Genomic DNA, 24,956 nt, shown 5'->3' on the forward strand with positions numbered 1-24,956 from the left:
AAAAGGGGAAGTTCAGGTTCCCTACTCCACCCAGAAGGAGGGTGGAGCTGAGCAGAGAAAAAGGAGAGAAGAGAAGGAATCAGGAGAGAAGAAAAGAAGGAAGCTGGATGGAGAACAAGGAGACCTAAGGAAGCTAGTTGGAGCAGCAAGCATGTGATGAAGAAACCGGGCTTGTTTCCTGGCCCTGGACTGGTTAAGGCAGATGTGGATGAGATACTTGTAGGGAGGTGACTATGGTAGTGTTTATATTGATTTTGATTTTGCTCTTTTCCTCCCAGATTTGTCTGGCCATTTCTGACCCTTTTCCATGGGTCCTGGCCAGAAGCTGCTTTAGTGTTGTGGCAGCTTTCAGGCCTTGCTTTGGGCCAATCCCTTTTTTGGGTAGACTTTTGCCCACGAGGAGATGGGTATCTTCAGGCATTTGATTTAGACATTACATTGTCTCCTGTATTATATACTCGCTGTATTCAAGTCTCTTTTCATTAAAGTTTTATATGTTTTGTCTTGATGCAGCGGATGGCAGAACCCACTTAGAGCTGGCAGGTTTGGGGTTTCAGGGGTGCCTCTCTCTCCCTGTCCTGTAACAGACTGACCTGTAAATTCCAAACATGAATTGGAGACCAATTCAAATTAACTACAAACAAGTGCCCAAGAACACTACACATTTCAGCAAGCACTCGAATCCCCTAAATTAAGGACTACGAATCAAGGCAAGCAATACAGCCATTAATCTCAGTCGCTCGCTATTTATCTGGGAAAACTACAGATCCCAGGATGCCGTGTGAAGGAAACAGGTCTCGGAAGCAGACTGGCTCGCTAGCTCCGGCGCAATGCCTGCTGGGGATTGTGGTTCTTCCGAGGCAAAGTCGGCCGCTCCCGAATCGCCCTAACCCGGCGGCTAGACTGCGCAGGCGTGTCAGTGGCGTTTGCAGCGGACGGGGCTGGCAGTTCCTTCCTCGGAAGGAGAGATTCCTTTGCCATGGAGTCCTACGATGTAATCGCCAACCAGCCAGTAGTGATCGACAACGTGAGTTGCGCCTTTCCTATTTCTAAAGGGACTCATGCTCTCCTGCCGAAGGGATCGCTTCCCGAGTTTCAACCTGGGCCGCCGGCTCTTTGTCACTGGCCCGGCCTGTCAGGCGGGCTCAGCCGTGCTGCTTCCGTGCTCCCCCACGCCCATATTCCGAAAGAAGGGAGGTGGGCCTGCAACCACGGGATGGGGAACTTTGGGTGCATAAGGGGAGGCGCTGCAGCCTGAGCCGGGTCCTTAGGCCCTTGGCTCGAGGGGCCTTAACCGCTCTGTGAGCGCCCGGCGCCCGCCCGCTCCCCAGTTTCCGGTGACTCTACTGGCTGCTGTGGCTGTCCATCTTGACCGATGACCCCGCCTCTGGGCCTTGCCGGATGAGGGCAATCCTCTGCCGTGATTGGCTCTCGTCTCTGCCATTCTTCTGGGACGCCATAGTGTTTCCCTTCTCTAAGGGGCGGGGAGAGGCGCGAGGGCTGCGGGGATTGGTTTCGGGAATTCCCAGTGGCGGGGCTTGACAGAGGAGGGCCCGCCCGCCGGTGAAAGGCTTAATTTCCTTGGGTCGATCCAGAGCCCAGCGACAAGGCGTTGTGTCTCGGGTGGAGCTCGAGAATCTGGTACTACAAATGGCCACAGGATTTCAGTTCTATCTGTGAATGTAAACAATGACCTTAGTAAAGGTTGAAAAGAAAGGAGAGGAACAAAGCAAGCAGGAAGGTACCTTCCTCTTCGAAATGTCTATTTGCTGGGAAAGAAAATTGCTAAACATTTTTGTCAGACGCTCTAGCGTATACTAAGGGGTTTTATATATATTCGAATTGGAACCTTACAAAGACTGAGTAGATAGTTAAGGCAGGAAATTTGATCATTTATAAATGAGAAAACAAGAGCGAAGAAGTGAAGTGAGTCCAAGGTCGCACGGTTGAAGTGTTTTATCCACTCCCTTTTGCTAGTACCCCACGCAGATGCATCAGAAGTGGCAGTTGCAAAGAATCTAATTACAGCTCTCATTTTGATCGGAGAGAGTGGTTGCAAAATAGCTGCATTCCACTCAAAGGTTGGGTGGATCCCACGGAGATTGGGTGATACCTTTCTGTGCCCCTTCTAGGTCTTTCCATTGAGGCTATACTGCCAATTTGTGCAGTCCTAAGCGGCCTGGCAGATTTCAGTGTTCATCCAGTTATTGAGACCTACCAGATTACAGGGTCCTTTTGCACCCTGTTTAAAATTCAGCTGACATTTGATAGGAATCATGATACAGAAAATGAGGCTTGGAGAGATTAAAAAACAGTATTCAAACCACCTGGCTTATGAGTTGAGCCACCAAGACTTAGACTGAGATGGGGTTCCAAATATCCATATCCATCACCTAGCTGTAGTAGTTAACAAATTCTTGGGCAATCTTTTTAATAACATTCTTATTCATTTCCCTCTCCCATATACTTTTTAAGACATACTTAATGTACTACTATACCATCTAGTAAAATTAACAGTTCCTTAAAATCATCAAATACCTCATCAATATTAAAAGTTCACTAATCATCACCATTTTTTTAACCAATTCGTCCTCACTTCTTAAAAACTGCTGATTCACTTCAGTTTAAGGGACACTGGAATTAGCTGAAGAGCTAAAGTCAACATGTTTAACACCATCATCTGCAATGTGATATTCAGGTTGAATCTACACCTGACTTGACAAAAAAGTGAAGAAGAGGTGACTTACAGTGAGATTCTCATTGTTCAGTTATATGTGCATTGAGACCTAAGAGTGTTCTTCAAACCCAACTAGGTTATCTGAGAGTAAAAAATAAAATACTATATATGAAAAAAGAAACATCATGAAGTAGTTGCTTGGGAATGCACAGAAAAGGGTAATAAGTGTGTGTGTGGGGGGGGGTAGTGTGGGGAATCAAGACACCTTGTGTGAGCCTGACCAAGGACCAACTGCTTCTCACTTCGAGCCAGCTGTCTCCAGCAGTAATATGGACCTGGTATTACCGGATCTTCTGATTGAGAGAAATCAGAAATATTGAATTTTATATGCAGTCTCCAATTTTTAACTGTTGAAAGTTGATATAAAAGTAGTGTTTGGCCTAGAAAAAGAGTAGATTAGTGTTTGGCTGGGATGCAGATAGCTGGATGGAGAATGACTACTAATGGATACAGAATTTCTTGTTGGGATGATGAAAAGTATAAAATTAGACTACAAGTACAACTCTGAGAACATACTAAAAACCACTGAAACTTTAATGGGCAAATTGTATGGTATGTGAATTTTTATCGCAATTAGGTTATTTTTTTTTAAATACTTGTGTGTCAGACAGAATATGTCTTTGAGCCAAAAAGTGAGCCAACACTTACCCACCTCTGTCCTAAATCTGAGGCGTCTCTCAGTAACCTTCCCACTTGTGAAGAGGGAAACAATTAGCTTCCTTCGAGCTTCCAAAATGATCAAGAGTGCTAGGGATAAAATCTGCCCAAGTCACAGGCTATAGCCAGCAGGTACTAGGAGAACCCCGCTGAGGACTTCCCCCTTTTTTGCAAACTGTATCAGAATGATCAGTGGTGACTGGCAGCAGACTTGAGCCCTCCAAATCAAATAGTGAGACGACTATTTCAACAAACCTTAAAAACAAATTATGTTTATTTGGCTTTACCAGAGTGAACAACTAAGAGATTGGCAGCTCAGTTGCAGGTATACAGTTCCTAGCTATAAATCTTGTTAAGGAAACTGACCCTTTCTCTTGCAGAACAGAATAGAGGCAGTTCAGCTACCTCCCTGTCCCCATCCACTCTGCACCAACTGATGACCTGACAGCCAGCTCTGGGGCTACAGGACAAGCTGGATCTGGTTCTACCTTATGCATCATCCCTAGCCTTTTCTGCACCTCCTCTGCCTGGGGCTTTTGGCATTACAACTGCTCATTCAGGCCCCATTTAGGCTTCATTTGCCAGTCATTTGTGCTTGATTTTAATTTTAGCCAATATCTACTTGAGAACCCTGCAAATGCCAGATACTGCTGATATGTGAAGCCTCAGACCTCAAAGAACTTGAATTGGAAAGAGGCACAAATGGAAACCGTCAATTCTAATGAAAGCAGAATGATATGCATGGTAATGTTGTGATATTAGGAAGAGAAGAATTCTTTCCAACCATAGTCCTTTTGCTAGTAAACTCAAAGTGAAATATCTCAATAAAATATCTCTAAAGGTTTTCATAGTTCAAAGTACAGGACTCACCTTTACTTTTCTTGTTGTCAGTCTCTGCCAAAAGAGCCAATTAGCTCCTTGGCATCACCACACCCAGATAAAGGCAGTGAGCAATTGCTAGAAGCTTGAGCTAACAAGTTTCCACAGTGTTCTCTTGTACAGTGCTGTTCTCACTGTCCATGCTGCTACCCGGAAGCCCTTGGGTACAGTAGGTCTCTCTTTTTACCCTCAGTTTACTGCTGCCCTTTCCCAGACACATCACTGGAGTATCCAGGCTGAGGCGTTTGCACTTGTTCCTGGTCCTCTCTTCTTTTGGCAGTTTCCTGCCTCTTAGTGAACTAGCTTGCCCTGCTCTCCCCCATACCTCTTTCCCTGGCCTTCAACACTCCTCACTTTCTCCCTCTCTTCCCAAGGTCAAGCAACAGGAGTGTCTGTGTTACCCGCGGGCCCCCCCGCCTTTTATAGAAGCAGGAATATGCTAGAAAGGAACCAGGGGTACTGCTGGAAGCCTTTGGTGCAAAGATAACCTTAACTCTGTTATCTCCTAAAAGGGTTTACTGCTTGCTGTGTGGGTTCTGGAAATCTCATACTCCACTCCAGGAGAAGTGGTCAGCAGACAACAGAAAAAGGCTTGCCCCAGTCACACATGTAGCTGCAAGCCATGTTGGGGTGCAAGGGCAAAGGTCTCAGGTGTAGTGGTAGAAGAGATAAGAAGGAAGAAAAGGGGGTAAATCTAGAGCCAGTGTTTACGTAGGTTAGGTTCTGGGGCTACCAACCATGCTGGTGGGCGAAGTCAGATTCTTTTCTGCTCCCTACCCAACATACCAAGTATTGAGCAGCAGGATTATAATCTTGGGTTTCTTCTCAGACAGTGCTTCAGGGCTTTCTTGCTCTTTTATCAGGTCACAGAATAAAACAAAACAGTAAACATGCAAAACAGTAACAAACACCCCACAAAACATAAAGCACTGTCCCTGCAGTGAGAAGCAGAGCTGTTTGGTGGCAGGCAGCCTCCAGCAGGGCAGTACTCACGGTGGGGTCTGTCACAGGGTCCCTGGAGGGCAGGAGGGCTTGGCCTGAGCCGGGAGAGCAAGTTAAAAACACACGGTGTGGTGGAGCTGAAGGAATCACATGCTCTTCTCCCCCTTGTGATGTTCCTAAATTTAGCTGTTTTGATGCTTCTGGGTACTGTTCTCTTACCAGGTTTTCTCTTTTTGCCCCTCCTTTATTAACATTATTTTTAACCCCCAAAGTAAAAATGTTCAATGTGGAAAACTCAAACACTATTTGAGTACATAGTGCAAGTGTTCATCAGTCCCACCCTGTGGCAGTTCTATAGAAATGCTCATCAAATGGCTACCTGGCACTCAAATTACATTAAAATGGGCCATGTTATATGTACGATAAATGTTTTGTTTTTGTGATACATCTGACTTTTCTTTCTGTCTTTTCTCTCCTCAGGGATCTGGTGTAATTAAAGCTGGTTTTGCTGGTGATCAGATTCCCAAATACTGCTTTCCAAACTAGTAAGTCATTCAGTAGCTGAGACGCCTGTCAGCTTTGCTGTAGATTCAGCCCTCCGTCGTCATCTTTTGTTTTTTTTAAGAATTATTTTATTTATGCACACATGAACTGAGATGTAGGCAGAGGTATGGGGAGGTAAGAAGATTCACCAGAGACAGAGTGGGGAGCCGAACAGGCAGATCCACTGACATACACTGCTGAGGGGAACATTAGGCAAGATAGAAGAGGTCTGCTGTACCTGTGGGTCAGCTCCCTGGTGGGGGAGGTGGGGTCAAACTCATGCCACAATGGCTGAGATAGCTTGATAGTGCTGAGACTTTAACCCCTGCACCACCAGGGAGGCCCTGAGCCCTCCATCTTTTAGGAGGTGGAATCTCTCATCGGGTCAGCCTTGAGATTCAAAACAATAATAATCAAGGAACAGAAGCTGGCTTTTGAGGTAATGAAAGGAAACACTTGCCTACATGCTATAATTTTAGAAGGACAAGTTTGATTTTATCTGATGCCAAAAATGTTACCATTGGCTACTCATTGCTTTGGATGACTGCCTCCTCATTGAGCCCTCACACAGGAGGGGTTCTGCATCAAGCCATACATACCACCATAGTGAGATTGAGTTTCTCAGGCTTCCTCAAAAGGCCAGGAGAGTGGGAGGAGACAAATACAGGCACCTGGGGAAAGAGCTTAGAGAGGCAGAAAAAGAAGACTGCCTGTCACAGTTACCCCACTTTTACTTAGTGGAAGGCCTAGGAAGGGAGGCTAAGGAAACTAAATTGGATAGTTTATCATTCATTTTAAAAGTCTTGTTTCCTTGTCTTTCTTGGTCTACACATATAGTAGGTCTTCACATAACATCACCAATAGGTGCTTGGGAACTTCCTCTTCAAGCAAAACTAATTACAAAGCAGGTCCTTTAACAGTGTTTCCGTCAGAGTCACCTGGGAAACGTTATAATGCAGGTGTTACTCAAGGACCTACTGTACAGTGGAGAAAGAACTAAGGTACTGATGCCACTAAAATTTATTTCAGTAACTTATAAATGTAATAAATAACATTACATAATTTTATTAAATATTAAATAATGAGCTCATAGTAGAAATAGCAGGAAATGCAGAAAAGTAGGAAGAAATCAAAATCACCTGCCACCTCACTCCTCAGAGATAATCACAGTAGACTTGAGTAAATTCTTTTCCAGTCTGAGCGTGTACATCTGTATGCCTTTCCTGTGTCCGTCTTGAAAGTAATGGCCCTCTCTGCTTTCTCTTGTAGTGTGGGCAGACCCAAGCATGTTCGTGTCATGGCTGGAGCCCTCGAAGGTGACATCTTCATCGGCCCCAAAGCTGAGGTAATTCCCAAGCCTACTGAAGAATCCTTGGCCAACAGAGGCCCTTCACCATTCCCCACATGGGAAATGTCCAAGAACAAGAAAATGCCCTCTGAAAATCTCCCTTTAGGTTCTTGCTCTAGGCCTATTCGGTTTATTCCTCCCAGGAGAAGCCTCTGATCTTGGAGAGATGCCTGCAGCTCCACTTTGGGACACAGAGACCAGTCTAGAAAACAGGGCTTTGTCTTTTTTCTGTATTCTACCACAGCCTTGCCAAGTTGACTGGCTTGGTTATTTTTTGGCAAAAAGGATTTGGAGGAGAATCTGGGTGGGGTACCCTGGTGATAAGTTAATTAGCACAGTTTGGCTGAGCCTTCAGGCAGCTTCTAGAAGCTGAGTCGTTGTTGCCAGTCTTGGCGCCAATACTGAGACTCAGAGGTGGCAGCCAGGAGATTATCCCCTGGGACCCAGCAATGAGGAGGGTGCCTCCTGTCACTAGCCTAAGAGACCCTGAGGGTTCGTGGAAATCCAGAAGCCCTCTGCTTGGGCAGTTTGCACATACACGTTAGAGTCTTGGAGAATGGTGCCCTCCCTCTGCCTAAGTGAGGACTGCAGGCTGGGAGCTCAGTTGTGGAAGAGCAGGGTCCACCAGGCAGCCGACTGAGAAGATAACAGCAGCTACTGTGAGGCCTGCTCTCTGCCCCCAGGAGCACCGAGGGCTGCTGTCCATCCGCTACCCGATGGAGCACGGCATTGTCAAGGACTGGAATGACATGGAGCGCATCTGGCAGTACGTCTATTCTAAGGACCAGCTGCAGACTTTCTCAGAGGAGGTGAGGGTCTTGTGTACCGGGCTACCCTGTAGGGTGTGCAGAGCTGGGCAGACCCCAGCCCAGAGATAGAAATGACAGTGACAGTGGTCAAGAGTGTTTTGAGTCTTACTATGGGTCAGTGATGTTCAAATTTTTGTTTAAAGATTTATTTATTTATGCATAGAATTGGGGTATAGACCAGAAGTGGGGATGGGAAGTAGTGAGAGGATTCAGCAGAGACAAGTGGGGAGCAGAACAGGTGGACCTACTGAAACACTGCTGAGGGGAGCAGTGGATGACACAAGAGGTCTTTTGCACCTTACATGGGTCAACTCTCTGGCCAGACATCGAACTCAAGCCATTGTGGGGTAGCACTGAGACTTAACCCCTACAACATGAAGGAGTTCCCGTTATGTTCACATTTAATCCTCACACCACTCCTGTAAGCTATATCTCCATTACACAAACAAGGGAACAGGTAACCAAGTCGTGTTTAAGATCAGCTGGTAAATAAAATAATAGAACCAGGATTCAAATCCACATCTTTCAGACTTGAGAGCCTATGCTCTAACTTCTAAGGAAGGATGTAACTCACCTCAGAAACATAAAAGTGGGCCTCCCTAGTGGCACAGGGGTTAAAGACACAGCACTATCCACTGCAACATGAGTTCAGTCTCCAGCCAGGGAGCTGACCCACATGGTCAGCAGCCCTTTCGTCTCATGCACTGCTCCCCTCAGCAGTGTGTTTAGTAGATCTGACTGTTCTGCTCCTCATTCTGTCTGATGACTCCTCTCACCTCCCCAACACCTCTGGCCTACACCCCAGTTCTTGTATGCATAAATAAATAAATCTTTAGAAAAGAGAATGCATACTAAGCTATCAGAAGTTCCAGGGGAGGGACAGATCTCATTTTAAAAAACATGTTCAATATTGAAATTCAGTTGTATATTTTGAAGGGAAAAAAAAAGCTTTTTTATCATGATAATCCAGAATTTAGAGTTTAGCAAACTCTTTTTGACAACTGGAGATGTGTAGTAGATACTGGAGCCCATTAGGAATCTTGGAGGGCAAGGCAGGGGAGAAAGAAGGCATGAATTTGGAAAGTTGAGAAACTGACATGGTTGACACAGCCAACTTGCATGTTTTTGGAGGGAGGCTGACTAAGGGTTCTAGCCAGCCAAGTAGGGGCATTTCCTTGCTGCTAGTGAGGGGTGGAAGCCTGGCCTCTCCCTGATTGCCATCTCGGCATCTCTCATCAGCATCCTGTGCTCTTGACGGAGGCACCTTTAAACCCACGGAAAAACCGGGAACGAGCTGCTGAAGTTTTCTTTGAGACCTTCAATGTGCCTGCCCTTTTCATCTCCATGCAAGCTGTGCTCAGCCTGTGAGTAGCAGCCTGACAGGCTAGCTTGGTCGGCTGGGGGAGAAGCAATCCTTTGGCAGAACAGAGGCAGCTTGGGGTTGTTGGTTCAGAGTGACGTGAGCCTCCCTACCACGGAAAGGTTGAAGGTAGTGGGGAGGGGAGTACTGAGGCCAGCACTCAGTGCCCATACTCTCAGCTGGTTTGGCACCCTGAGGAGCTAAGCTGGGCTGCCTGGGAAGGCCACATGCATTAGAGACCTTCTGGAACATTCCTATAATAGGTTCAGTTGTTTATTCAAGGCCTACTTGGGCCAGGTGCTATGTGAAGCTGGTGAAAGGAATGTGGCAAAAACACTATTGTCCTGTTCTCATATTCCTGTGATTCTCCCAGCCTGTCTCACACCAAACTATACAATCTGCTCCCAAGACTACACCAGTGACCTGCAAGTAGAATAAGTATGACCCATTTAGAAACTGAAGCAGCATTTAAAAATTGGGAAATTTCCTAACAAAATCTCAATTTCTCATTTCTCTGGGGGAAACAGAAATAGCTGGTAACATGGGGTGGGCCTGCATCCCCACTATAGGGCAGAATCAGCTGGCACTGACAGCAGTTGCCATTTTAGCTAGGGTCATTCTTTCCCTCATATCACAGAAATAGATGCCTGTGCCCTTGCTGCTGCCAAAAGAAAAAAACTTGACAGACCTAGAGAGCCCTGTGGCAAAAGCTGCTTTGTTCTGTGGAAGCAAAAATATGTTTTGTTAAGATTTATTTTTATTTATACGTACAAGAACTGGAGTGTGGGCCAGAGGGTAACAGGATTCATCAGAAACAGAGTGGGGAGCAGAACAGGCAGATCTCCTGAAATACACTGCTGAGGGGAGCAACAGGCAAGACAGGAGAGGTCTGCTGTGCCATATGGGTCAGCTCCATAGCTGGGGATTGAACTCAGGTTTCAGTGGCTGGCAACAGCTTGATAGCACTGAGACTTTAACTCCTGTGCCACCAGGAAGGCCCTGGAATAAAATATGCTTTTTTTTCTTTTAAAGATTTAGTTATTTATTTATGCATACAGAACTGGGGTGCAGGCCAGACATTCAGGGAGTGAGAGGATTCACCAGAGAGAGTGGGGAGCAGAACAGGCAGACTGACTGAAATACACTGCTGGGGGGAGCAGCGGGTGAGACAAGAGAGGTCTGCCACGCCGTGTGTGTCACCCCCCTGGCTGGGGATCTGACTTGTGCTGCAGTGCCTGGGGATAGCATCACAGTGCTGTGCTTTAAGCCATTGCACAGCATAGGGAGGTCCCAGAATGAAATATTGTTATTTTCCTTTATTCATTTACTTTTCTTGCTTCACCCCAATAACCTTTTTCCTCTTGTCAAGAGAGTAAAATCTGCCCCTTAGACTTGACCCCTAAAGCAGGTCAGACCCGCTCCTCTGGGAGCCTTGGAGAAGTGCAGTGCCTTTCATTCAGGTGTTCTGAGACTTGCTTTAGTGCCCAGCTTTCTTAGGGCTCAGTCCTTTCTAAGGCCCCTGGAGAAAGGAGGCCCTGGCTTCCTTTACCTCACATGAATACTAAAAACAAATGAGATTCTTCCCAGAGCGAGGAGGCAGGGTTAGTAATTGTGCCTCTCTGCTTCAGTTACGCCACAGGCAGGACCACAGGAGTGGTGCTGGATTCTGGGGATGGTGTCACCCACGCCGTGCCCATTTACGAGGGCTTTGCCATGCCCCACTCAATCATGCGCATCGACATCGCTGGCCGAGACGTCTCTCGCTTCCTTCGCCTCTACCTACGTAAGGAGGGCTATGATTTCCACTCTTCCTCGGAATTTGAGATTGTCAAGGCCATAAAAGAAGTGAGTGCTTTCCCCTGGGTCCCAGGATGGATGAGAAGGGGAGCAGTGCAGCTAGGACCTCTGTGACCTTGAATAAAGAGACGCAAACTTCCAGGGGTTTGGGGCAGGTGTCCCCTAACCAGACTGTTCTCACTAGCCAGGCCTACTGGCAACTGTGCGGTCTGAATCTCACCGTGACAGATTCACCTTCCCCAAGTGCTGCCATCTGGAGGGGGGGAGAGAAGCTGCTTCTGGTTTTAAGCTGGGTATTATTGTGTGTAGGGGGTGTTCATTATGTTTTCTGTACCTAATGTACAAATCATGTTCTTGTATCCTTGAAGAAGCCAGAATGGGAGTTTTGCTTTTTCACAATTATAAAGGGCAGGTTTGTTAGGAAAAGGAGAAAGAGAGGCACCTGCATAGTCATAGGTGGGCAGAAAAGCTCCAGTTTGTGTTTTTAAGTAAATTGAGCCCTCTTGCCACCTCTGGCGCCAGGAAACCTGCAGGGGCACCCAGAGCCCTTTTAATAGTTGGAGACAGATGTCTGGGCCTGGACTAAAATTGGGTGGTGGTCTCAGACCCAAATGCAAGGAGCTAAGTTTCGAAGTTTGCCCACCAGATGGTGGAGCAGGTAGGACCTCTACCCTAGTGCCAACAGTGGCCTCCCTACTCAGGGCAACAGCTCTTCTGACCTCCACAGTGGTTACCGTGTAGGAGCAGATTTCTGCAGCAGCGCATCACTCCCCTGGCACTTTGACCAGATAGGTACGGGGTTTCCTGCTGGCCTGACCATTGTGCTTGGTTCTGCAGAGAGCCTGCTACTTGTCCATAAACCCCCAGAAGGATGAAACACTAGAGACGGAGAAGGCTCAGTACTACCTGCCTGACGGCAGCACCATTGAGGTAGGCGACCAGACCTCTCCCCTTGCTTCCTTCAGGCCCCTAAGAGCTCTGGGCCCACAGAGAATGCCCTGTGGGGGCTGAGCAGCACTGACCCCTACAGATCAAGGTGGCTGGGACTTTCCTTCTCCTGTGTGAAGAAGAGGCACCAGAGACATTTTCCTAGGTCGGGATGGGGAGAGGGAGCGGGGTAGTGAGTGCCGTCCTTAGCCACTTGGACACAGCAGAGTGAGTCACCTTTCCTTGGACAGTAACTGGGAGGAAGAGATGCCCATGCACTACTAAGTCAGGGTGTTAACCCTGGTTTCCCAGCGGGGCTAGACACAGGCCCTGCTTCCTTCTCATCCTCCGGGAGCCCTGCTTGTACCCAGGAGCCCTACTGTACTCCTGAGGCTCTTGCCATAGATCTTTTCACTGCCACCTGGGGAAGAGGATATAGGCAGGGGGTTCGCTTCCATCCCGGTTCCCAAAGGGCCCCACCTACCCTCAAACTTGACCTTCATCTGCAGATTGGTCCTTCCCGGTTCCGGGCCCCTGAGCTCCTGTTCAGACCAGACCTGATCGGCGAGGAGAGTGAAGGCATCCACGAGGTGCTAGTGTTTGCCATCCAGAAGTCTGACATGGACCTGCGGCGCACACTTTTCTCTAACATCGTCCTCTCAGGAGGCTCCACCCTGTTCAAAGGTTGGTTTTGCTCTCAGGGCCCTTCCCCAAGACGCTTCCAGATGCTGCTGGCCCCAGACCCCTAGATGATTGACTGGAGGTTCGCCTTTCTGCACATTCAGGTTTCGGTGACAGACTACTGAGCGAGGTGAAGAAGCTGGCTCCGAAAGACGTGAAGATCCGGGTAGGACCCTGGGGGGGCAGGGCTGGGTGCAGCTGGAGCGCCCCAGGGCGGCGTGTCTGCGCCTGCTCTACTGCGCTCTTCCGGCAGCCAGGGCTACACAGGTTCCTCCAGGTTGCTCCAGGCTTCCACCCTGCCTCTGAAGCCTGGCACAGGGAACAGTCCGTTCTCATGCTCCCTCTTCACAAAAGGAGGGCAGTCCTAAGCCGACCCGGCTGGAGCAAGTGCAAAGCTGAGCCCCCACCTCTAGTCTTTCGGGGAAACTTCCATTGACAGGGGCTTGACTCTTGCTGCCCACTGTGACATGTCCAACTTAATAGACTTCTGATGGGGAGCTGGCCTGCCTGAGGAAAAGGAAGTGAAGGCAGGTGAGCAGGGCCTAGCCCTCTCACCCCAGCCCGTTGACTCCTGCCCCCAAATCGCTTTCCTGGGAGCTGAAGATACTTCGGGCCACTTGAAACTTGCTTTTCCAAGTGAGCATCACATGGACCCCAGTGCCCCCAGAGAGGCCACAGGGACATAGCTTCAAAGAACATGGCTATTGTGTGCCGTGCATCCACTGGCTTGAGGGCTAAGAACTGGGCCCGAAGATGAGCTTGGGAGGGAGAGAGGGGAGGGTGAAGTCTCACATGCCTCTTTCCACTGCCCCTTGCAGATATCTGCACCTCAGGAGAGACTTTATTCCACATGGATTGGGTGAGTAGTTCTTCTGGGAAGCTAAGGCACTGATTCCCCCTCCCACCCATGCCTTCAAAGCTTGGCCCCGTGGGGATGGGTTGGCTCCACAAATATCCCCGCTCTCTCACAGTGTTTCTTTGTGTTCCCTCCACTGCAGGGGCTCTATCCTTGCCTCCCTGGACACCTTTAAGAAGATGTGGGTTTCCAAGAAGGAATATGAGGAAGATGGTGCCCGATCCATCCACAGGAAAACCTTCTAATGTTGGGACAGCATCTTCACCTCTCTCTGAAGTTAACTTTAAAACTCGCTTTCTTGAGTCGGAATGTTTGCGAGGAACTGCTTGTGTGTGTGAGTGTGTACGGGTGTGTGGATGCGAGTGAGCGCACAGATGCGAGTGCCGTGTGGCCCAGGGATCCCAGGGCCCAGAAAGGACGATGAACTAACCACAATGGTGACGGCCCAAGGCCAGGGGTTGACCACTAACTGGCCCCTGACGGGGAGTGCTGGCAGAGGGCCCCACCCCCTCGTCAGCTGGGCCTTTGACTTGTGGGACGATGTTTACTACCATAGGAAGTCAGAGAGGGAGGTAACCCAACCCTGGGAGACCTTACTGCTGCCCATCCTAGGCGGGGCCACCCCACCCTCACCCCACCCCAAAGGTGCCTGGGGCCCAAGGCAGCTGCAGTCTCCCCTTACTCATTCTGCTCTTGCTGTCTCTTGATCATAGCTGAGGCCTGGGGCCGGGGTGCAGTTCTGTCTGGTCTTGTTGCAGTTTTGGTTTGGGAAGATGGACAAGCACTCCAGGAGCTATTACTGACTCCGGTCAGACGGCAGGCTACCTTCAGCCTTTCCTGGGGACAGGACCACAAAGGGCACTGGAGGGGGGCAGGCGTAGTGCCACTTTGGAAACCTGAGTTCATGCCCCAGTCCCCACCCAGGCTCAAGGAGCCTCTTGGCTGCAGACCCCCTTCCTTGCTTTTCCTTTCTCCTTGGGCAAGGCCATTTTCAGTTTTATTTATTGAAGTGTTTGTTCAGTTTGGGGACTGAGAGAGGGAGCTCACACTGCCTCCTGCTACAGTCGTCCCATTCACACTAATGTTTACAGCACCTAAGCTTAGCGCGGCACTCAAGGCCCGGCCACATCCTGCTGATGGCAGGCTGAGGGTCCCCACAGGCCTCGGGGCCGTCTGGGATTCAGGCTGCAATCAGTCACTCCATTTCCCTCTTTGCTCTTCCACTAGCTCACTGCCCTGGACTCAGCAGGCTGGTCACTGGTTGGGTTTTTCTGAAGTAGGAGGTAGAACCACGCATTGGCAGAGGCTCCTGGCAAAAGAGGAGTATTGGGAACCCAGCCCCTTTAGGTCTAGAGAAAGCTGCAATTAACCAAGTTGCCTTTACCCACTCCGGCTGATGGAGGTGGGGATGTGCAGAAGTTGTAACAACGAAAGGCCCCTCTGGGATGATTCTGTGCCATCTTGACTTTGGACTTACTTAGAGAGGAAGGAGACCAGACCATTGTCCCCGGAGCTGAGTGCCAAGGCCCAGGCTGATCTCTGGTCTAGGTGCCTCCCCTGGACTAGGCTGGCCTAGCAGTGGCCCAAAGGCCCTTCCGCCCAGATGGTGCATGGCTGGGGCTAGAACATCTTCACTGGCACCCTCACCTGTGACACCAAGACCCACCCCATCCCCGCTTCCATCAGTATTCTCCCCATGCCATCCGATGGCCAAAAGGTCCTGCTGGCTGTGGGCCACAGCAGGTGTGTGTGAAAGCGATGTGGCAACCCGTGGACTGCAGTGTACTTAACCAGCTCACCTCCCTTCTTTTAGCCCAAGCTTGTCCCCTGCACAGCCTCACACAAACCACATTGCCTGGTGGGGCCCCATGTACTTAAATAAAGTCGTTCCAATACACACATCAGCTGGTCTGTTTGAAGCTGGAGCTGCGTCCTGAACCTGAGGTGTCGGGCTGGGCCTCAGCCGTCCTCTAGAGGGAGCTGCTGCACTAACCAGAGTGGCCAGGCCTCAGCCCAAGTCCCAGCCTGTCAAGATAGAAGTGTTCACGCCAAAGCCCAGGTTCAGGCACTGAGGGTCTCAGCCCTGTGTACACATTTGAACCCACAGATGCGATTTCATCCAGAATGTGGGGGGCAAGTTTTAACAGCTCCCTTCTTAACTTGTACTTAGCAAAAAATTGCCAGGCCCTTTGCAAATGTTCAACCAACATTGACAATGACCCTGCAAATTGTCTTTATTATTCATTTTACAGAAGACAAAACAATGCAGATTAGGTGTTTCCTAAAATTCTGCCCTTTATTAGCTAGGATTGAACCCAGGCTGTAGAGCCTTAGAGCTAAAGTTCTCAACCACTGAGCAGACCCTCAAAAAGCCAAGACCCACAGCAGCGGTTCCCTCTCAGGTCAGTTTTGCCCTCCCAGATACAGTGCTCTCTTGTCTGGAGACGTTTGCCTGGAGACGTTTGCCTGGGGATGGCTGGGGAGTGCTGCTGGCAAAGTGGGTGGGGCCAGGGATGCCTGGCCCCCAAATGTTCTAGAGCCAAGATTCTCAGTCTCAACTACAGGAAAAATTACCAGAGCTATCCAAAACCCCAGTGCCCAAGCTACACTCCAAACCCATGGAGTCAGCATGCAGAGAAACAAAACTCAGGCTTCAACATTTGTAAAGTTCCCTGAAGTCTCAGGCTGAGGCCCTCCGGCCTAGAGGAGTGCCCTCCCCTGCCCATGTCCAGGGTAGCGCGGTGCCAGCCTGAAAGCCAGCTTGCTCCCAATCCCCAAGAGCTACCTGCACATTCTCCCTGCTTCCTCATTGAGCCAATGCGGTAACCCCCGATCACCTTTGGAAAAAACGCTCAGGGTGCTTTTCCTACTAGGTGAGGGACCCTGATCTCCAGCACTCCAGTTCCCCACGCAGCACAGACCTCAGTAACGGGAACAGAATGACTGACTTCAAACAGCCTGATGAGATGAACCTCTAGAGCCAGGTGGGCTGGGGTGGGGGGCACTTAACACTGACAGAGGCTCCAGGCACGGCTGAAGCAGAGACTTCTGAAGGAAACCACCAGAAGGGAGGTGCCGGCACTTCTAGTCTGCTTCCCCTGGTGGGAGGGAGCAGTTGTAGTGACAGTGGCCACTGAGGCCCCTCAGAGCACCGCCCCCGTGGTTACGGGACAGGCTTTGCTGCTGGCCAGCCTGCCCCTCCTTGGTCCTCTTCATTCTCCTGCCCCACAGGAGGAGGCAGATCCCTGAGCACAGACATTCTAGCCCTTGCCCATGCTACGATGGACACAGAGGCAGAATCTTAGACCCCGTGGCACTCCTGGCTTGGCCCCCAGAGCACCCATTCTGCCCTCTGTTCTCCAGGCTACAACCAAAAAAGGCAGAGGAGTAGACACAGATGGGCAAACGTGGCTCCCTCCCAGGATGTGGGCAGTGAGTGTCCACAGCAGAACGACCTGGCCACACTGCTCACACTGTTTTAATGTCCATGGTGTGGGCCTGGGTCAGGCTCTGGCGCTGGGCTTTGACCATGTGCAGGCGTCTCCCGTGCAGCGTGAACTGGGACCAGGTGAACAACTGCAGCAGAGCGCAGGTGATGGGCACAAGCACCAGCAGGTAGAAGCAGCCCTGGCGGAGCGTGGGGGCCTGCACTGGGGGTGGGGCCGGGGGCTCTGGCCAGGGCTGGGCACTCCCCACAGGAGTGAGCGGGGGCTGCTGGAAGAGATCATGACCTAGGACAAGAGCACGCAGGAAGAACATGGTCAACCCTGGTCTCCTCCAAAGCCCACCTCACCACATAGCAGTCTTCACTCCTTCCCCAACCTGGCTCCTCACCCCACCCTCTGCCGTCTTCCCTTCCTAGTGAGTCCACCCAGTAGCTCGGGTGAAACCCTCAAAGCCACCCTGCGTTCGTCCGTTAAGATCATCACTCCCAACAGTCAGTCCTTCATCTTCCCCAATGCCAAAACACCTCAAGCCTAAACACTGCTTCCTAGCACCCCCCAGGCCACTCAGGTACAGGTCTCTCCTGCCTGTCACAGCCATCCTACAATCCACTTTCCATACAGCTGCCAGAGTCGGCTTTTAAAAACAAATCTGTTTGCACCAAGAAAAATCCTAACCCTGGCCCTAGTCTGCTTCCCCTGGTGGGAGGGGGCAGTTGTAGTGACAGTGGCCACTGAGGCCCCTCAGAGCGCCGCCCCCTGGTTACGGGACAGGCTTTGCTGCTGGCCAGCCTGCCCCTCCTTGGTCCTCTTCATTCTCCTGTGTCTCCAGTGTCTCCTCCCTCTTCCAATCTCGCCTTCTACCACTCCCAATACCTTGGACCTCTGCACGTGCCACCTGTCTGGGATTTGCTGAGATCTTGCAACACGAAATCCTTGCTACTCAGTGGCTATCCACGGTGTCAGCTCCTCCAAAGCAGCTTCTCAACCACACTATTTTTACCATCACACTTATCAGTACATGCTATTTTCTTGTTTGGCGATTTACTGCCAACCTCATCCCACTATAAACTCAATGATGGCAAAGACCTTGTCGGTCCCACTCATCACCCAAGGAGCACCTAGGGCAGCACCTGGCACAGGCATTCTCTGCAAATTTGTTGAAACAACGAACTACTGAAAGAACAGAAGAAACAGAGACGCCCCCTCTACCCGCCCAGAAGAGGGGTGGCATCCAGAATGTTCCGGCACAGCCCGTCGGCCAGCTGCATTCTCTCCCCCCACTGGACCGGACTATCGGGTGAGCACAGCTCCTTGGAGCTTCGAGAGCCCCTGCCAGCCCCAGCCTCCTACCTGTGTAGAAGCACAGCAGCCAGGTGCCCAGCAGCGGGGCAAAGGTCTGGCCTGGCTTGGTCACCAGGGCAACCATGCCAAAGAGGAGCGCCGAGGCTGCCTGCTTGCGGTGGTTCAGCACCAGGTCCTCATCCACCAGGTCAGTGACCACCAAGGTCAACAGTTTACAGGTGCCCTCAGTGAAGACACGGTTGCTGCCAGAGAGAAAGCAAGGAAAGGTGAGGGGTGAGTCAGAGGTGTGGGGGTGAGAGAGGATTGCACATACCTGGCAATGAAGAGGCAGAGCAGGCTGGGGTGGTCTGGGCCAGCCAACAGCATCAGCAGGCTCAGGCCCAACTTGAGCAGGAAAAGGCCCCACACCACAGCGTAGACACCCCAGCGCCGGCACAGGGACAGGAAGTAGAGGTTGTTGAGGTGGGGAGCAACATAGGAGATGCCTGGGGAGAAGATGCGGGGCCCTGTCAGGGAACAGGCAGTGTCCACAGGGATCTGCATTTTAACCCCCAAAATCAGAGAGATGTGCCAGCCTCTGAGCTAAGAGCTTCACCCATTATTTAACCCCCACAACCCTTTAATATAAGAACCATAACCTGTGCTTGATGGATGAAAAATGAGACCCAAAGAGATTGGAGAAAACACAGTGAATAACTGGAATGACGACTCAGGGGCTGGGTTGTGCCACGCTGCCTGGGGGGGGCGGTGAGGGGGGCGCCATCCCCTAGAGGACAGCACTGAGGCAGCTCTACTGCCTCAGCCCACCACCCGCTCCACCCCTCGGAGAGCTGGGGGCTTGAAAGTGACCTCCGCAACCACCCAGCTGGAGAAATAGCCTTCAGCTGGCTAGGGGTTCTGAGTGCACCTGAGTCCTCCAGCCTGCCCCGGCACCCACTCACCCAACAGGAAGGAGCCCGTGGAGAGGGAGATGTGGTCTGACAACAGATGCTCCAGGAAGAGGGGGAAGAAGTTGCTGTTGAAGTGGCAGTGGAAGACCTGCAACCCAACAGGGCAGTGGGAGGCTGCGGGCCAGAGGCAGCCAGGAACGGGCGAGAGCCGACAGGGGAGCACGGGACCCTGGTCCTCCACAGCAAGGGCAGCCTTTACGCCCGTTCCCGAGACGAGGACCACGCCAGAGCGAAACCTAAAACCAAGCTCCCGTCGCCTATCTGAATTCTGCTAAAAGTTACAAGATATGATAAAATTGCCACTAGAACGATTACAAGATTTTCCTTTAACCTGAAAATGCCTCAGTGAGAAATCTTAATAGCATAAAAATAATCTACTTTTAAATATGGCTCTTTTATACACTACATGTTTTAGATGTGGCACTTGGTGTTTTAAAAAGATTGTCACCGGGGCCTCCCTGGTGGCGCGGCGGGTTAAAGCGCTGCACTAAGAAGCTTGAGCCACTTCCGCATGAGTTCGATCCCCACCCTGGAGGTGACCCACAGGGTGCAGCAGACCTCTCCTGACCCGCCCGCTGCTCCCCCAGCAGTGGACTTCATCGATCTGCCTGTTCTGCTCCCCGCTCTGTCTCTGGTGAATCCTCTCACCCACCGCATCTCTGGCCTGTACCCCAGTTCTGTATGAATAAATAAATAAATCTTTAAAAAAAAAAAAAAAGATTGTCACCTTCCGCAAAGGCACCTTCTCCACACCCTCACTGTGCAGGCGCAGACAAAGCCCAAGCGGCGGAGACCTGCCTGACACCACGCAGGGAGCCGGGGCTCAGACGGTGCTAGAGTCCAGGTTTCCGAACTACCCAACCTGTGTTCCTGCCATCAAATCACCCAGCAGTGCTCACAGGAGGCCTAGAACTGATTTCTCAGCTTTTGAGGAGCCTGTCCCCCTTCAGGGGAGGAGGGGGGTCAGCTCCCCATACCTGCACCAGGTCCATGCCCACGAACCACAGGAAGTTCCGGTGGCGTGCCAGCTGCCGGAGATACTGGCCCAGGGTGATGCTGCCCGCCTCCTCGCGGCCCACAAGCAGCTCCTCTCCACACAGGCTAAGGGGCAGGGGGGAGTCAAGAGCAGCCTAGGGCTGGGTGAGAGCCCCCTCCCGCCCAGGGCAGCACCGTCAGCCAGGAGACCCAGTGTTGAAATCAGCCTCAGAGGCCGGGAGAGCTGGGGCTGGCTACTCACCTACCATCCACAGCCGTGGCCGGGCCCCCTGGCTCCCTGCCGGCCGCCTCAACCCGCCGCCTCAGCAGCCGGGTGGCCCCCACAAAGCCCAGCCCAGAGCCAGCGGCCAGTGCCACACAGAAGGCGCGGAAAGAAGAGAAGTCCTCCTTGTTCCAGAAGGCATAGGAGGCAAAGACAGAGAGGGAGCCAGCCGCACTGAAGAGGGAGCAGTAGAAGTTGAGGTGGGTGCGGTCGTGGGCTGAGAGGGCCAGGTCAGCCAGCAAGGCATGATGGTGCAGGTCCACGAGCGTCAGGAAGCCATCATAGAGGCACAGGCACAGCAAGAACTGCAGGCCAGCTGGGGCCCAGGGCACCCAGAACGCCAGGAACGACAGTGCCAGCAGGGGCCCATGCCAGCCCAGTGCCCGCACCCGTGTCAGCACCACGGCCCTCGAAGAGAGCCCAGCGCCAGACCTGCCAGGGAGAGGAGGGATGTTGGGGGTGGCTTAACAGGCCCCTTGCCCCTGCCCCAGAGGAGGGACAGTGGTTCCGCTGAACGCTGGGTCGTCAGCCTCGGGTTTAGGAAGCATAACCCACGGTGGGCACACGCCTCTGCCTCTTGCCAGCCTCCCAGGGCTGATGGCCAAAGGGTGATGGGGACAGCGATGGGCCCAAGCGGGGATGAGGTAAGGGAATCTGCCAGAAGCAGCAAGTGGGTGCGGCACATTGCCCAGTCCTACGGACCGACAAGCCAAGCCGGGGTAAATCTCTCCCCAGGTGAGCAAGACAAGTTAGTCAAGGCCACTTCTGCTACCTGAATTCCGGAAGAAAGGAAGCCTAACAATACTGAAAATGCCCCACCCCTTTCTTTCCTCACTCCACGTATGGGCAGGGGCCCCCCAGGCCTGGGGAGGTGTGGGGAGAGTCAGAACCACTTATCAGTCCCCAAGACACAAACCGGGGCTGTGAGCTGAGGAACTGGCGGTCACTCAGCCAGCCGAAGAGAGGGTCGTTGAGGCTGTTCCAGAGGAGAAACACCGTCTGCGGGCAGAGGGGAGATGGGGCAGGCGGGCTCCTTACAGCCTCCTCTCCTCTTCCCTATCCCATCCTGCTCCCCACCCCTCAGAGACGGTCCCAGCTTTCCTACCTACAAACCTTTGCTCATGTCAGTCCCTCTGCTAGAACCCACACTACCAGCCACTGCTCCCATCAAACGCCCACTACCCAGGGCCCAGCCAGTAAGCGTAGCCCAGCTGACGGAGTAATGTCCATGAGTAATCACGCAAATACCCAGAACAGTGTGTGGCTTACAGGACAGTGGCCATAAAAGCCGATCTAACTCCCACTGAAGAAGCCATCAAGGCCTCCAAAGCACCATCTTTTCTTGCCAAGTCTCCATGGGGAACCTGACCTGCCCCATGCTGCTGACTGACTGGGACCCCACAGCATAATCTCCTTACTCCCACATGGGCTGCCCCCCCCAGCACTGGCCTACCTCTCCGACCCAAAAGGCCACTTTGTTGATTTTGTACACCGAGACAAAGGTGTCCACGTAGTAGAGCAGAAACACATTGTGCAGGACAGAGATGAAGAGGGCCAGGGAGCCATAGACCACTGCCGTTGGAAGGCTCAACAACCAGGCCTGGGGCCCACGCGGCCCCATGGCTGCCATCGGAGCTCAGCCCCAGGAGCAATGAGTAGGGCTCACGGCCACAGGTAGTCTGGCCATCCTTGTTCCTAGAGAAGAAAAAACCAGTCAGCTTCGGGAATCAGAGCCAGCTCTGCTCTATCCTCAGACCTGAGTCATTTAAAGACTCATTTCCACTGGGACAAGGTTTGTACAGCAAACAGAGCTGGGACTCATCAATGAAGTGCAGCTGAACAATGCTGAGCTGGCTACCGCTACCCGGAGTCAACCAGGGAGACAGAGAGCCGGGGGCGGGGCCAGGCACCCAGGGTGCGCCAAGCCACGTGTGCAGAGCCGTGTGCTAGAGCCGTGTGCTCGGGACCTTCTTTGGGCCCCACCCCCGGCCTTACCATTCTGAACGTGACACCCCTGGGCGTGGACACACAAAGTGCCTACATCGCAGGCTCAGGCAAGCTACTAGACCCAGGTGTGCTTCCTTTTCTGTAAAAGGGGGAAGGGGACAGTTGTGCCGACCCTGCAGAGAATGTGAGGACACACGAGGCAACTTGCAGAAGTGTTCAGTAAGTGGAACTCCGTGGTGTTATCAGCTTTATAAAATCCCTGCAAAGTGTATGACACTATTACAAGGAGATAGGAGAGCAACCCTCAGCTCAGAGATGTTAAGTGATTTGCCCAATGTCACACAGTAAAAATCAAACAAAACACTAACAGATTTTCATGCTGGCCTGACTCCAAAATCTTTCCTGCCACTTTAACCTCCCAATGAGGGGCCCTATGTGCACTGGGTAGAACAGTGACACCGTGCGAGGTCAGTCTCCACAGGTACCTGCCAGCGGTGTGACTGCTCATACACTCTGATTCCAGAAACGTCTTCCCAAGGAACTAACCTGAAAGGAACCATACAAAGATGTCCATGGCAACATACAAACAGCAAAAAGTTGGACCTGGCTCAGCAAGCCCAGCACTTGCCGGAAAGGGTCAGCACATGGGCAACCTCGACATGGGATACAGAGAAACTTGAGAGCACGTCACGGGAACAGAGACCCAGGACAGTGTGGTGCCTGGCGGCCAACCTGGCAGGCTGCAGACTGACGCCGAGACTGTCCGCGGTGGGAAGAAGAACACTCGATGTCCACTAAGGCAGCGCTTCTCAACCTGCAGTGTGCCAACCAACCACCTGCAGACTCTGTCACACGGCAGGCCTGGAGAGGTCCCGAGAATCCGCTGCTGCTGAGCCAGGACCACACGTCAAGCAGCCAGCTGATACTACTCCCGTCTTTTTTCAGATGTATGCTCGTGTGACTCCCAGAGGGACTTCCTCCCCTCAAGCTCCCTGTGTGTGTTGAATGGTGTACCCAAAAATGATGCCTTCAAGCCCTAACCCCCACCTGTGAATGTGGCCTTATTGAGACCTAAGACCTCATAGATGTAACCAAGATGAGGTCAGAAGGGTTTAGGGTGGGTCCTAACCCCATGCCTGGTGTCCTTAGAAGAGGGAAATTGGGGGACAGAGACAGATACACACAGAAGGAAAAGAGCATGCAAAGATGATAGCAGGCAGCCACCAGACGCTAGGAGAGCAAGAAAGAGTTCTTCCCTGGAGCCTTCAGAGGGAACAAGACCCTGCTGAGGCCTTGATTCTGACTTCTCCCCTCTAGAACTGGGGGAGAATGAATTTTGGTATTTTAAAACCACCCAGTTTTGTTCCAAATCACCCAGATCTTTTGTTCTAAAAGCCAGTATATACACCCTCAGCCCTCAGGGGCTGACCCTCTGGGATCCCTGTGACCCTCAAACAAGCCCACCCTTCCCTCACCAAACAGCCCTGCCCCTGCACACGTGCAGAGTGGGCACTTATGTCCCCCATCAGCGTCACACTCCGGAGACAGACTTCAGCCTCAGTCCAACAGCAGCAGCAGGGACTCCACGGGACCTGTGAGTGCCCCAAAACCCTGACGTGGCTTCCCCCTCCCAACCTCCAGGGGCCTCTGCATTGTGACCCCTCCCAACCTGTCCAACTGGCCCTACCTCTTTGGAGCTTGCAGCAACCCTTCCCTCTGACCAGGCCTCTGTTCTTCCTGGTGCCTCCCACAAGAAATGCCCTCCACACTTCCTCTCCATCTTGCCCATCTTCAGACGCCAACCCCATAACCAGGTCTCCCTCACTGATCCCTCCTGTCCTGCACTGCAGGCCCTCTGGCCTCCCCCTACTCCAACCTCATGTAGGGTTTCACCTAGCCTCACACCCCACCAGGGAAAAATGGGCTGGACTGTTGCTGTGGAGTGAGGATCAAGAGAGAAAGAAGCTTTGAGGGGAAAATATGGTCATCAAAAAGGCCTGGGTTTTAATCCAAACAGCACTTCCTACCATGTATGTAACCTCAGGTAAGTCACTTAGCCATCCAAGCCTTGGTTTCCTCACCTGTAATATAGGGGCAACAGTGCCTATCTTTATAGGGGTGCAGGAGGATTAAATTAACATCTAGGAAGCCCAGAGCACCAGTCTGTCACATGGGAGATGCTCAGAAACTTGCTTTTTCTCAGGATCACTTTTAAAAGATCAAGGCAGAAGCAGGGGAGATAGTCTGGTGATCAGGCCCCTTCCCGTGAGACGGGAGTTCCAGAGCAAAGACAGGGCACAAGAGGGAAAGTGAGAAGAGGAGGGCCTACAGGAGTGGGACCCCCAGCCTGGACCTGAATGAGACACAAAGCAACCTGTCCAGTGCTGAGAGAGGAGGGTGCAACAGGGTCCCACCCACAGTTGCTTCCAAACAGCTTCTCCCGCAGGAAATGGGCTTCCCTGCCAATCCTCTTCAACCTCCATCTGCCCCAGCAGAGAACTGCAGCCGAGCTACTTT

The 24,956-nt window shown here is 51.8% G+C and overlaps 2 protein-coding genes across 3 annotated transcripts; one reads left to right on the forward strand and one right to left on the reverse strand.

The window, feature by feature from the left end:
* Nucleotides 1-899: 899 nt before the first annotated feature.
* ACTR1A (ARP1 actin-related protein 1 homolog A, centractin alpha (yeast)) lies at nucleotides 900-15,437 on the forward strand. The gene is made up of 11 exons (XM_004680483.2): nucleotides 900-1,027; nucleotides 5,696-5,760; nucleotides 7,028-7,103; nucleotides 7,790-7,915; nucleotides 9,155-9,279; nucleotides 10,904-11,120; nucleotides 11,910-12,002; nucleotides 12,509-12,683; nucleotides 12,785-12,846; nucleotides 13,499-13,539; nucleotides 13,679-15,437. Exons 1-11 carry the CDS (start codon nucleotides 980-982, stop codon nucleotides 13,779-13,781), a joined length of 1,131 nt encoding a protein of 376 aa, XP_004680540.1. The 5' UTR covers nucleotides 900-979; the 3' UTR covers nucleotides 13,782-15,437.
* Nucleotides 15,438-15,752: 315 nt separating this feature from the next.
* TMEM180 (transmembrane protein 180) lies at nucleotides 15,753-22,143 on the reverse strand. Of its 2 annotated transcripts, XM_004680486.2 has the most exons (8): nucleotides 21,946-22,143; nucleotides 21,409-21,491; nucleotides 20,472-20,924; nucleotides 20,212-20,335; nucleotides 19,226-19,322; nucleotides 18,598-18,769; nucleotides 18,333-18,526; nucleotides 15,753-17,267 (listed from the first exon to the last, which is right to left on the reverse strand). In XM_004680486.2, the coding sequence occupies exons 1-8, from the start codon at nucleotides 22,120-22,122 to the stop codon at nucleotides 17,005-17,007; spliced, it is 1,563 nt and encodes a 520-aa protein (XP_004680543.1). In that variant the 5' UTR covers nucleotides 22,123-22,143; the 3' UTR covers nucleotides 15,753-17,004. The 2 variants fall into 2 exon arrangements, with proteins under 2 accessions (XP_004680543.1, XP_012579120.1); XM_012723666.1 differs by lacking the exon at nucleotides 20,472-20,924 and having other exon boundaries at nucleotides 21,946-22,121.
* Between the last annotated feature and the right edge of the window lie 2,813 nt (nucleotides 22,144-24,956).

This window comes from Condylura cristata, unplaced genomic scaffold (genome assembly GCF_000260355.1).
Source record: "Condylura cristata isolate star-nosed mole 26May11 unplaced genomic scaffold, ConCri1.0 scaffold00011, whole genome shotgun sequence".
Lineage (NCBI taxonomy): Eukaryota > Metazoa > Chordata > Mammalia > Eulipotyphla > Talpidae > Condylura > Condylura cristata.

Bases quoted from the DNA above. Each gene is read 5' to 3' on its own strand.
- ACTR1A (XM_004680483.2), top strand. From the start codon at position 980: ATGGAGTCCTACGATGTAATCGCCAACCAGCCAGTAGTGATCGACAAC. The intron at 12,003-12,508 runs GTAGGCGACCAG...CTTCATCTGCAG, and splicing joins CTGACGGCAGCACCATTGAG to ATTGGTCCTTCCCGGTTCCG. The intron at 13,540-13,678 runs GTGAGTAGTTCT...CCTCCACTGCAG, and splicing joins CTTTATTCCACATGGATTGG to GGGCTCTATCCTTGCCTCCC.
- TMEM180 (XM_004680486.2), bottom strand. From the start codon at position 22,122: ATGGCAGCCATGGGGCCGCGTGGGCCCCAGGCCTGGTTGTTGAGCCTT. The intron at 18,770-19,225 runs GTGAGTGGGTGC...TCTTCTCCCCAG, and splicing joins CACGGGCTCCTTCCTGTTGG to GCATCTCCTATGTTGCTCCC. The intron at 18,527-18,597 runs GTATGTGCAATC...TCTCTCTGGCAG, and splicing joins CTCTGCCTCTTCATTGCCAG to CAACCGTGTCTTCACTGAGG.